The sequence below is a fragment of the Rhea pennata genome, chromosome 2 (assembly GCF_028389875.1).
Source record: "Rhea pennata isolate bPtePen1 chromosome 2, bPtePen1.pri, whole genome shotgun sequence".
NCBI lineage: Eukaryota > Metazoa > Chordata > Aves > Rheiformes > Rheidae > Rhea > Rhea pennata.
In genome coordinates, this window is record NC_084664.1 from 150,280,248 (window position 1) to 150,292,823 (window position 12,576).

General features: G+C 42.1%; 1 protein-coding gene across 1 annotated transcript; it reads left to right on the top strand.

The window, feature by feature from the left end:
• Positions 1 to 2,355: 2,355 nt before the first annotated feature.
• MAL2 (mal, T cell differentiation protein 2) lies at positions 2,356 to 12,354 on the top strand. Its single transcript, XM_062568397.1, has 4 exons — positions 2,356 to 2,490; positions 4,667 to 4,837; positions 9,680 to 9,838; positions 12,200 to 12,354. The coding sequence occupies exons 1-4, from the start codon at positions 2,356 to 2,358 to the stop codon at positions 12,269 to 12,271; spliced, it is 537 nt and encodes a 178-aa protein (XP_062424381.1). The 3' UTR covers positions 12,272 to 12,354.
• Positions 12,355 to 12,576: the final 222 nt, after the last annotated feature.

The following is a 12,576-nucleotide window of genomic DNA, read 5'->3' on the forward strand; positions in this document are numbered from 1 at the left end:
CAAATTCCAGGAAATCAGTGTTAAAAGGAACGCTAAGGTTAAAATGAATAGCAGTTACGAGCCAAAAAATAAAATAAAATAAAAGATTGCACCTGGTCAGTAAAATCCATTGCTGCTGGAGTTGATGCAGATTAATTATTTGTGTGACTGGATAATAAAACTGGAAATGTTTATGACCAAGTGTGATTTGAACTTCCCCTGTACAAGATAAGGATAATCATGTTCTGTGTTCCAAATCATAAACTGACCCACCCAGCTTTCCACCCACTCAGATTTTTCTATGCAAGGCATTCACAACAGCTTCAGGGCCAGAAGGTAAAGATATTGGACACCGGGCCCTCCAGAATGCAACCCCAGGAAAGAACAACCTACTCCTACTCCTTTTTCAATTGGACACAAGTCTAAATCTTATTCTCCTCCAAAACATTCTTAAGTCAGGAGCTGTAGGTGCCTCCAGAGCCTGGAATCCTTCCCCGAAGATAAATGAATGGAACTCACTGCTCACTCCTGAAACGCGTCCAGAGGAGGAGTAAGAGGTATTCCTTTCTTATCTGATAACCAACAGTTATAGCACTCAGAAATGAGGAGAGGCCAGGCTCAGCGTCTTCCTTAGCCTAACAGGACTCAGTCTCACCTCTCCCACTTCTTAGGAGAGCAGGAGGCATCCAGCTGCAAAGGGCGAGGGGATGAGGAGAGGAAAGGTACCCCCTTCTCCCATTCCTGAAGTCGCACGGCATGAAAAACAGAGTGAGCCTAGAGAATGTATAAGAAAGAGCATGACTTGTTGCTTCTTCCTTCTCTAGCAGTCAGGATTTAAAAGCTGGGTTGCTATTACTGCATTTCAGAAGTGCTTGATGATGGTTGTATTTGGAAGTTACTTAAACTAAGAAGGATGACAGAATACATTGAAAACGATCTAATGAAAATAAATCTTTCTTTACCTGTGCATACCCAACAGTTTTACATCAAATAACATTTTCTACTACTGGAATTTAAATAGCTGTGCACTGTTGAATGCTGTTTTTAAAAAAAAAAAAAAAAAAAAAAAAGTGGATACACATGAAATATTTTGAGTATTTTCGAAGTGGAACCTACAGCAGTGCATAAAGAAATCAAAGGAAATTATTACCTTTTTCCAAAATTACATTGTGTTGGCAACTTCCACAGGTTTATGGTATTTATATATTTTTTTTTTTCCTGAAACCTCATCTCCTCCACAGAAGCGCTAAAGGCATGGTTTGTCTTTTAGGTTTCCAAAAAACACTTCACAAACTAACACTCGTAACTTTGAGGCCTCAAACATCTATAACCAGAAGGTAGACAGATGCCGGGATGTTAGGAAATAACCCCATCCATCTGGCTGGATCTGCCTCGGGACCTCCGAATGAGCAGCTTCGCAATCCCGTTCCAATGTTAGACCACCCCCCTACAACCGAACCGCCGGCTGATAAGGGAGCGGGGCAGACCCAACCTCCACCTGCGCTGGCGGAGCGACAACCCCGGAGCAACGCCACGGGCACAGCCGGCGCTGCCCCGCACGCCGGTATCGTTGCGGCAGTCAGTGGAAGCTCTCCGTGCGTGCCCGCGACGCGCGTACGCGCGCCTGGAGCGGGCCGCTGCCCGCGGCCTCCCGCCCGAAGGCGCGCAGGGGGTCACCCTGGCCGGACGGCCTCGCAGCCCAGCCGTGCCCCGGTCAGCCAGCCTGTCAGTCAGTGGGACCTCCAGACAGTCAGCTCCGTCAGTCAGTGAGCCCGGCGGTGCGCCCCTGGACAGTGCCCCAGTCAGTGAGCCCCTTTGTCTGTCAGTCAGTCTGTCAGTCCGTCAGTGATACCCCCAGTCAGTCTGTCAGTGAGGCTCCCACTCCATCTGTCTGTCCTTCAGTCAGTCAGCCCGTCTGTCAGTCGGTCAGCACCCCAGTCAGTCAGTTTGTGAGTCTGTGAGCCTCCTGGCAGTCAGGCAGCCTGTCAGCCTCTCGGTCAGTGAACCCCGCAGTCCGTCAGTGAGACCCCCGTCAGCGACCCCCCGTCAGTCAGTGACGCCCCGTCAGTCAGTCAGTCAGTCTCGAGCCGCCGGTCAGCCCGTCCGTCCGTCGGTCCCTGAGCGAGCCCCCGCCGCCGGCAGCGCCCCGCCCGCCGCAGGCCGCCCCCTTCGCCGCCCCCCGCTGCGGCCGGGCGGGCGCCGCAGGTTGCCGGCACCCGGGGGACGGCGGGGCGGGCCCGGCGCTGGGGAGGGCACAGGGAGGCGGCCGGGCCGGGCCGGGCCGGGCCGGTGCGCTCGCGCCGCCGCACCTGCTCCCTCCTCCTCCTCCTCTGCGTCCACCTGGCCGCGGCCGCGCTCGGCAGCAGCAGCAGCAACATGTTGCCTAGAGGGGGCTCGTCCATGCCGCCGCCCCCCAACCCCGCCGCCTACTTCCCGCCGCCCCGGATCACGCTGCCCTCCGGCCTGGACATCCTGCGCACCTACTCGGGGGCCTTCGTCTTCCTGGAGATCGTGAGTGAGCGGGAAGCGCCCGCCCGGCCCCGGCCCCACCTGCCATCTTGGGAGCGGGGGGCGCCCGCCCGGCCCCGGCCCCGGCCCCGACCCCGGCCCCGGCCCCACCTGCCATCTTGGGAGCGGGGGGCGCCCGCCCGGGCCCGGCCCCGGCCCCGGCCCCGGCCCCACCTGCCATCTTGGGAGCGGGGGGCGCCCGCCCGGCCCCGGCCCCAGCCCCACCTGCCATCTTGCGAGCGGCGGCGGGTCTCGGCGGCCCTCGCCCCGAGGCGGTGCTGGGGGCCCTCCGTGGGCGCGAGAGGCCTCTGGAAATAGATTTTATGTGGGTTGTTTAAGGTGGCGAGGACTTTGATCCCCCAAGTAGCCCTGAAGTCCCGAGCCAGAAATCCCCGGTGGAAAAAACTGCTGGTTTGTGCCTGTGTGTGTTACAGGTCCTGTGTAAACTCCTACGTGTGTTTTTAAATTTCCCTGTAAGATGCTGCTGATTTAAGTGGGGCTGAGGCTCTCTGAGCTGAGTATGAGCTTTTGTGGCATTGTAGCACTAATTAGCAAGAAAAAAAAAAAAAAAACAAAAAAAAAAAAAAAAAAACCTTGCAGGACTTATTTTATTCAGATTATTTTTTTTTTCCTTGGGGATTAGAGCTGAATACTCACCTGGGTCCCAGCCTGTGAAATGGATCCCCCTGTGCAAGCAGCAGCAAACCACGCCAGAGCAAAGAGCTCAGCGTACGTGTCCAGGTGCTAAGTGGGGCCTCAAGTCGGTAGGGACAAAAGGCTAATCAGGCTGGCAAATCTGTCATACATCTGACAAGCTGGCAGGAGTGGACAGGTGTAATACAGGGGAAATAGCACTGCAGCAAGTGCTGAAATCAGGCAGTGCCTGCAATGCACTTGCTGCTGCACACACTTTCTGCTGTGCCCTCTGCTTCCTCCCTGCCTATTACAGTTGTGTCTCGGAGTAAGACTTGCACCTGCAGGCATGTGAAACTAGAGAAACTTTGGTTCTTCACAACGGCTAAAATAGGAACCCTAGAGAATAAGTTGAAGGCTGTTGCATAACCCCCTGGGAATTCTGAACCGAGACTAGCAGTGCATCTTTACATGTATACTGCTGCGGTGTAACGCTAGAGAGGTCCCAGTTTGTCTTACAGCAGGCACCTTATGAAAAACCAACCTTGATTCCAACGAAAGTTTGTTGAATCTGAAAATGTAGATCTAGAGATCTGGAAAATAGAAACTTACTTTGAAATTAATTGTAGCTGTTATATCACAGCAACTTGGATTATGAATTTGAATCTTTCTATAATAAATTAACATGTTTCAGATGGCAATTATGATTTTTTTTCAAGCACCACTTTTTTTTATGAAGAGGCAGGATTTGCAGGAAGAGATAACATCCTTTTTTAGACCAATGATTAATAAACCAGAGAAGCTGGTTATTATGGTTAAAACAGAGAAGCTTTAGAATATGTAAATCGTCCTTCAGTTGATTGAGATTGATGTGCTACAAACAACATTCATGAGACTGAATTCTTCTCCTAGTTACAATAACTCTGAAAAGCTTTGTATACTTTTCTAGTAATTGCATAATTTACAACTCGTCTTTTTCTGCATTCCAGTCTTCTATTTCATTTTATGACTTAATGTGTTCTCTTTCAGCACTTTATTACAAATGCATTGAAAAATAGGATGCAATTTAATTTCTTTATCTCATTTGATAAGGACTAGCAAAACTAAACAGCATAATATTGAATCCAAATCTGATGTGCATCCTTGTCAGCTAATTTTAGTGTATATTGTGATAGTATAAATTGATATTATATATGTTGTGCATATTAATAATGTTTTCATATTTCTTATATTCCCTTCAAATTGAGCCTAAGGGTAAAATTATCAGCAGCAGCCCAAGAATAACTGGGGTTTGTAAATCACATTTTCAAGGCTGCTTTAAGAGCTTTTAAGAATTTAGTGAGTCTTCAACTTAACTTTAACTTAATGCTTATCAGTTCTGAGAGAGGTACTTAGGCTCCTTGAGTACTTTTGAAGAGTTTTCTCTTAGTTCCTAAAAGTAACCTGTGGACTTGTTGGTGTGTGATATTAAGGACTTGTTCTTAGGCAAAAAGGACTGACTAAAAGTTCTCTCTCAGTTTCGTCACCCATATTCCTTTCTTTGCAGCTGTTTGGAACAATAGTCTGGATTTTGGTAGCTGCCACCCGAGTTCCGCTGCCACTGCTGCAGGGATGGGTGATGTTTGTAGCGGTAACTGCGTGGTTCCTGTCCATTGTGTTCCTCTGTGTGTTCCTCTTCAGTTATGCGAACAGGATTGCCATCAACTGGAACCAGACAGTAAGACTCTGTTTTAAGGATTCTGTTTGCTTTATAAATTGGACATCACTTAATGAGAAGTACTTATCCGAAGTCATGATGCTTGTCCTACTGTTTTAACAGAAAATTGCTCAAAATGAAGGAATTCAAGCTGGAAGAGGACAGAGTAGAGCAGTAAGGATGATGGGGAAATACAGAACTTGTTTTATTTTGGAGACTGAAAGGGCCTGACTTTTGAACTTGAATGAAGGTGTAAGTTTGCCCTCTATAAACACATAGAACACATGAACAGCAAGGAGAGGACTGCTTTAACAAGGCGTGGCAACAAATTGGTTTAAATTGGCCAGAAATAATTGCAGACTGGAAATTATAAAATATTTTCTAACTATTAGAAGAGTGGTGGTAACACCCTGTGAATAATGGAAGTAGACAGATCCATCTGGTATTGTAAATGAAGTGATACATTTGTGAACACATTGTACTATGTGGTTGTCTAAGATTAGCACTAGATTCAAGGACCCAAGAAGTCTCTTCCAGTCCTGTGTTCCTGTGAAAACCTTAGGCTGTTTTTTGGGCTAACTCCTTAGATAGCTCAGTGTGGATGACTGGCTGATAGACTTTAGATAGTCAAAGACAGCATGACCTGCAGTATAGAATGGCTTAGTATCTTTTTAGGAGATTTAAGATCCTCTTTTGTAGAGGAAGCCTGGGGAAACTACAGATATCACTGTGCTCTGCTCAGCTTTTGTTCAGTAAGAAGACATTATGGCTTGTGCCGATAGTTCTCACAGACTGTATCTTCCTATTAAAAAAATGGCAAGCATTGGCTCTGTTTTTTTACAGACCTCATGGGTACCTCAGGTATTCCCTGATAGTTTATGTTCTCCTTTGCTATCATTAACTGTTTATTGATGTAAGTAGCTGAGCACAGTATGGTATTATTCTGTTTTAGAATACTATGAATAACAAGAGTGGCAAAAATATCAGAAGAATTGGAGCTTCCAGAAAATATTCCAAAAAGATTAGAACTTCTAAAATATTAAAATGTGTCAATGTGTAGCTGCTGATCACTTTCACCTTCCTCTTGTGTGCTTTATTTTCTTACCTTCTTCTATGGACATTTTTCTTGATCGTAGCTAGGTTTGTTTGCTTCAGTATCAACATCTGTGATTATCTATCTGTTAGTGTTCAAGTCATTTACAAACAGTCCCTTGAAATGAATCTCTGTAAAGCAAAGCAATAGACCTTCATCCATTTGAGTCTCTGACAGATAACTTTGAAGCCCATCAATGTTTACAGACTAGATTATATTCAAAACAAACTTCAGTACTTTGATAGCAAATGCATACATACAACATCAGCTCTCCAGCATGATACAAGTGGTAATCAAGCTAATAATGAGTTAGGATAATTACAGCTTTACAGGGATTTATGCTATGACATCCTCACAAATTATGATGCAGCAGGGCCCTTGAGCATAACTTAAGTAAATTAATAATGTCCTGGGTTTCATTGAAACTATTTTCCAATTTACAATCATGCATCTGTTTAATAGTGAGGGCATAGTCTTTTGTATGTTAAAAATGCTATACAAATGTTCATCTTATAATGCTCATGTGTCTTGCACGTTGGCTGTTAGGTGCTGGCAGTGATTGGTTGTAGCATTAATTTTGGCCCATTGTTTGTGAGAAATTTTCCATGCCAGGAAATTTTCCATGTCGGTTGCTACGCAACTTGAGTAAAGGCTGTATCTGTGAGACTCCTCTGTAACTTAATCAAAAAAGCTGTCATAACTAAGTTAACATCCTAAATAAAAGCAGTGTCAATCTGTTTGTCTCTATCATGGTAGCCCTTCCAAGAGTCAACAGAAATGCTCCTAGAAAAATAATCTGACCACTATTTGCAGATTCCTGAATGTTCTGTAACTTGTTGGAACTAGACTCTTTAGCAGCACTTCAGAAAGATTGCTGCATTCTGTTGTAAATGAGTAGTTATTAGAAATACGGAACCTATATTTTTAATAAAATAAAAAGGTATACTTGTTTTAAATTGGTGTCTATTCAGATAAATGTTTTTGCTACTTCAGAAATCAAATTTACAATAGAACTGAGGAGTTACGTGTTGTTTTATTAGGTCAAAAGTGGGAAGAGACATGGCTTGGTTATGTTAGAGTACTGTGACTTCATTTAAAGATTCCTAAACAAATCTGATTTAAGATTCCAGCAGCTTAAATATAAATATGAAAAGCAGCATAGGAATAGGCCTGCGTTTAGTAATAGCTTTGTGTCATGGATAACTCCGTTGATACTGATACTTAAGAAATAAGATGCTACACAGTGGAAAAGTCAGGAAAAATATGGACTGTATGGAGGTACATTCCTCTGTATTCCACCAGATGGTATGACAAATACTCTTCTTTTTACAGCCTGACTCACAACATACTCATTTACAAAATTAGGTGCGAACTAATATATTATACAGATTTGGCAGTGTTTTGTGTACACAGAACAATGTGATGTTTCAATGATTATACAAGTTTTAAGGCAAGAGAGAATTAGGCACTATGCTAGTAGCCAGTGCTACATAGCTTTACTCTAACTGCTACCAGGAGAACAAAATCAGAGGGTTTGGGAAGTAAATGGAGGAAATGAAAGTGTTTACAGCCAGCATCATTTTCCTCATGGAGCTATTTGTGCTCCTTTGCAAGCTATGGTGCCAAAAGAGTATGACCAGTAACACTGAAAAAGTTTTGTGTTAGGTGTTTAGCAGCCCAGAAGAATAATCATGGATCTCCTTGACTAGCCATGGATTTACATAGATGTTTCAAGTTGCTGGAATCTTGTGCTCTAAAACTGATAATGTTAGGCCATAAGATGGATGGCATCTGTCCTGTAGTGAACACACCTGCATGCTCACCTGGTGCGTGCTTGTGGTCATGTAAACAGATCTGTGTCTGTCTGTGTCAGGTCGAACAAGAGGGAGAGCCTACAACAGTAGGCGGGAAAGTTGTAGCTAGACATAGTTTCCTTGTCAGCTCCCTTGTCTGCCAGTGGCTGCTGGCAAGTCTGGTGCTGGTACCTGCTGTTTTTCTGTGAGGTACAGACATTACAGCAGGGCTAGAGACCAAAGGAATGTGCTTTATACTCAGAGCTTGAGGGATGGCACACAAAGGCTTTGAAATCAGATCAGGAAGCCACCTCCTTCCCCATGTCTCTTAGTTCTGCTGATGTCAGTGGGGCTTCCTGGTGACACTCCAAGAGGAAGTAATTGTAAAGAATAGCTGGGACAGAAAACAAGAAACCAAGGATACTGCAGGTGTTGTTCCAAATCTTGGCTTCCAAATAATTTTCAGTCATGAAAAAAAAGCAGTACCCTATATGACCTGACCTCAAATGATCCTTAATTGAGAGATAGTCATTTCCTGGTCTAAGTGGAATGGAAAACTGTGGTAGCAACTTACACACAAAAAAAAAAAAAAATGACTGTGGTGTGATTTAAGTGGTTTCAGTTGCTGTCAAATGCAGAACGATTGGTGAGTTTGCAAAGCAAATACTTTTCACCAAAAAGTAAACTTGACATCTATGAATAAAACATTTTCTGAATTGGGAAATGAAGCACATTCTTAATAGTTAAGGGCACTGCACAGTTATTTCTAGAGCACGTGAATGCTGTATCCTGTTGGAATCAAGTCACATATGATATATACTACGCGTTCACTTTTGGGATACTGATAGGCCCTTGCACTTAAGCAAATTGCAAGTGTAGAATGAATTTATTAATGCTGTAGATTGACTATATAGTGTGAGTATCATCAAAAACATACTCTCATACAATATTCAAAATTGTGTCTGCATAAGTATGTGTACAAAGGCTGTTGTGGGTGGACTCAGACTATGTGGACTGCAAATGACTGTTTTGCAGACTATTCAGCAGAGAAAGATCTAGGAAGAATATTTTAGACATTTTAAAACTCTGCTGCAGCAGGTCGTGGATCTTGCTTCCTGGAACACCTGTCTCTGAAGCTTAATCGCCAAAGATTTGCGCACCCACTGCTGTTTTTAAGTGCCCCAATAATACAGTCCAGAAATGTGAGTTAGGTATCTAAACCTTGTGTTCTCCTAATGTTCACCACAGAGCAGAGACTTCCCTAGAGAACATCAGGAGAGAAGTATGGTTCAGGTAAATCCTAACTGCTATCTTCTCAAGGGTCAGGTGTTTTATTTAGCAATATCAGGAAGTATGCCCAAGTTATTGTGTTTTGTGTAGAGCCAAATATGAGAGTTGAGGAAATGCCTTAATTTTTGGATTCTGATTGTACCTTGGAGTAAACTTCGGCTATGTCAAGGTGTTTCTGGGCATTTGCAGAAGCGAAATTTGATCATGGGAGGGGGAACTTTTGGAGTTTAGGTTATACGTGGGAAGGGATTTTTGGGACTGTGAGCTTGAGTTGTACTGCTTAAATTGTAGTAAAGTCAGCCTATATGTCATTTTTTCTTATTTTTATTTAGGCTTTGTAAAGCTCCCTATATAGAGTTCTTTCAGCTGTAAACAGCCTTAAAGTGATCTTAAAGGTGAACATATTTGCATAAAGGTGAGCAGGTGCCTCTTAATTTGAAAGAATTTGGCAGGAGGATGGATTGCCATTTGTCACTAATTCTGTTGCTGTGTTATTATAGTTGTAATTGCAAGCAGCTGTGAAAATGTCCTGGTTAAGCTCTCAGATGGATTTTATACTATTTATCTAAAATTATTGTTATCAGTGGTCATACATTTCATGTTTTGGTATTGGGTTTCATTTGTACTGAGGCTGGAAAAATTAGGTATCTCTTGCAGCACAGACTGATTCTGTCATTTGCTTTTCAGGATTTTCTTTTCCATGGGGCTACTTTTGTCTTTTATTTTGGAGCCTTTCTACTGCAAGCAGCAACTACATCTCTGCATCATTTACCCCGTAATTTTAATTCCACTATACAAGAGACGCTTCTATCTGATCATGAATATAACATAAGCATAGCAGCCTCGGTATGTATTCCATAAATGTGTATTAAGAGATAAAAGTCTGTTCTAAACTTTTGTAACTAATCATTCAACTTAGGAATTAACAGCAAGCTGGAATGGAACGAGAAATTGAGAGAGAAAGGATTCTCTTTGAGAGTAGCAAATATTCCCACAGTGCCATATAAAAATATTGCAGTAAGTTTTTACTATGTGCTAGTGTGATTGATACTTAGTTGCTGCTTTTCACAATGGTATTTTAAATACATGAACACTACAACTTACTATTTTTAGACAGAGACACTTTGTAAAAGCAGTGCTGGATTTTAGAATAGAAGAAAAAGGTGATAACATAGCCTTTGTCAAAGCATCAAGTCTGAAATTCAAGCCTGTACTCAAATTTCCAGTTGTTTTGGGTTTTTTTATATTGTTTAGATACTCTGGAACAGGCAGCGGGGAAGAATCTTGAACTAGCTCCTTGTGAAGCTCTGCATATGCACTCACTGACACCATACCTAGAAGTTAACTGCAGGAGGGCCTGCTGTCCCTTATGGCACGGACTGGAGTGGTTTTATAGGTAGCCTACTTTCCAGACTGCCTTTTTAACACTATGATTGCATCATCACTGAATGCTTTAGCTTTCTCCCTGGCTGGACTCCTGAAGGGCAGTTAGAGGTGTGCCAGTAGGCTTAACTCGAAGGACTGGAACTAGGTACTCTTTGCCCCTCCCAGAGGGCTTTACATACCTCAGGGAACTGTATATATTATTAAGCTTCTAAAACCCTCTGTGGGCATCTGCTATCCTCAGAAATAAATATACCATGCGTCTTTGAAAGGTAAACAGCTTCCCCATACTTGTTCCCTCCTTTCAACTCATCTCAGCATAAAAACAGATGAACCAAAGGTACAAGGTTTACGTTCTCTCTGCAAAAGTAGAATAAAAAGAAAAGGTCACTTTGGCAGGCTGGGTTCGGAAGGAGTGAAGTGGGCATGTCAGTCTCCCAGTCCAGGTTGCCTCACTAAGACAAGGTTGCCAGCAGCACTCTCTGCCACATCTGATCCCTGCCTGGCCATATGGTCCAAGGACAGAAGTGATATTTCATGGTCCTGCCCAAACCAATTGAGAACTTCATACTAAGCAAGCCCTGTTTCAGTGTCTTCAGATCCCATTGCACATACAATAAAACCTTGTTCTGCAGTCCTTTCAGTCATTCTGTCTGGTAACACTGGGGTCTCCTTTACTCATTCCGTACTGTTTTTACTAGGGAGAACTCAAGTCTTTGAGCCCTTCAAATTCCTGTTAAGATAGGGGGGGAGGAGGCTCTCTTGTAACTAATCCCAGTTATTTGTAATTTAAGAGATTCTGGGAAATAGCAAATCTGATACTGTAATCTTTAGCATCTTCACATTTTTTCCAAAAGTACTTAATTAAAATGTCAGAACCTACAAAAAAAATGTAATCACTCGAGACACTTAGTTCTGCTGTCATTATCAATCCTCTGTTCTACATGGAGAAAATACAAGGCAAAGCCTTACTAAATTTTATCTTTTAAAATGTGCACAATGGAATTTAAAATGTTTGTATATATTCTTTTTATATAAGTGATAGTTCTGGGACACAACATCTACTTAGAAAGATAATTGTCAACATTATTGACAATAATGTTATATAACAAGGGATAAGATGTTATTATCTGATTGAATCCATATGTTCTAAGAGAATGTATCCATCTTCAGTGATGGACAATTTAAAAATTGTCTTTTTCAACAGTTCAGTTTCTGAATTCTTCTTTTGAATTACATTATGTATTCAAGTTTGCTGTGGCATGACCTTCAGTTCAAATTTATTAATTCTTCAGGCAGAAGAAACTTTCTGCCATTTTTCAGGAAACTATTCTAATGGCTGGTTATCAAGTCAGGAAGACCAGATTTGAATTTATTTCCCTATATCTGCAAATGAATAGTTGTACCATTTAAAAGATGTTTCCTTAATTTTTTGCTGCATTTGCTTGGAGACAAATCTGAGATTAGTATTTGATCAAAACCAAAGTAGAATGAGTTTGCTCAATCTCTGTAAGAGGAAACTGAAATACAGATGTAAATACATACAAGACTAGTTTGTACCATGACTTATGCAGATGTTCTGGTTCACATGCTACTTGCTACCTTCAGATGATATTTTCAACTAACAAAAGCAGTAACATGGGGTTATAACATGGAGTTTCATGAGAAACTTTGGAGGATCCCCACCTTATCTTTACCTTAAGAGCATTTTGGCCAAGAGAAGTAGCTTTTGAATAATCTGTGTTGTAGTATTCATTTATAATAGAAGTGTAAAGCAATATGTTGTATCATTCACACTATTTTTTTTCCCTACTCCTCCTTTAGATTTTTGCCTTTGCAACCACTGTTTGTTATGGTTGCAGTACAGCACTGGCATTAAGAAGATGGAAGCTATAGCAGTTGAAGAGAGGTTAATGCTCAAGTGTTCCACTTCAGATCAAATTAAATGCCATTTGTTTATTTTACTGTAATATAATTCCAAAAAGGCTCTTTTTTTTTTTGCTTAAAATCTGTTTCAAAGTGATGAAATGCAAATAACCCCTTATCAAGATTTTTGTAACTGAAAACAGATTTCCATCTCTTCCTTTTCTAGTTTTTATTTTTACTATATACTAATTAGAAGCATTTCTGTATTCAATGATAAATAGATATGTCAGTAGGAGATAACTGAATTTTGGTGCTAAACCAGAAGAGGAAGAAAA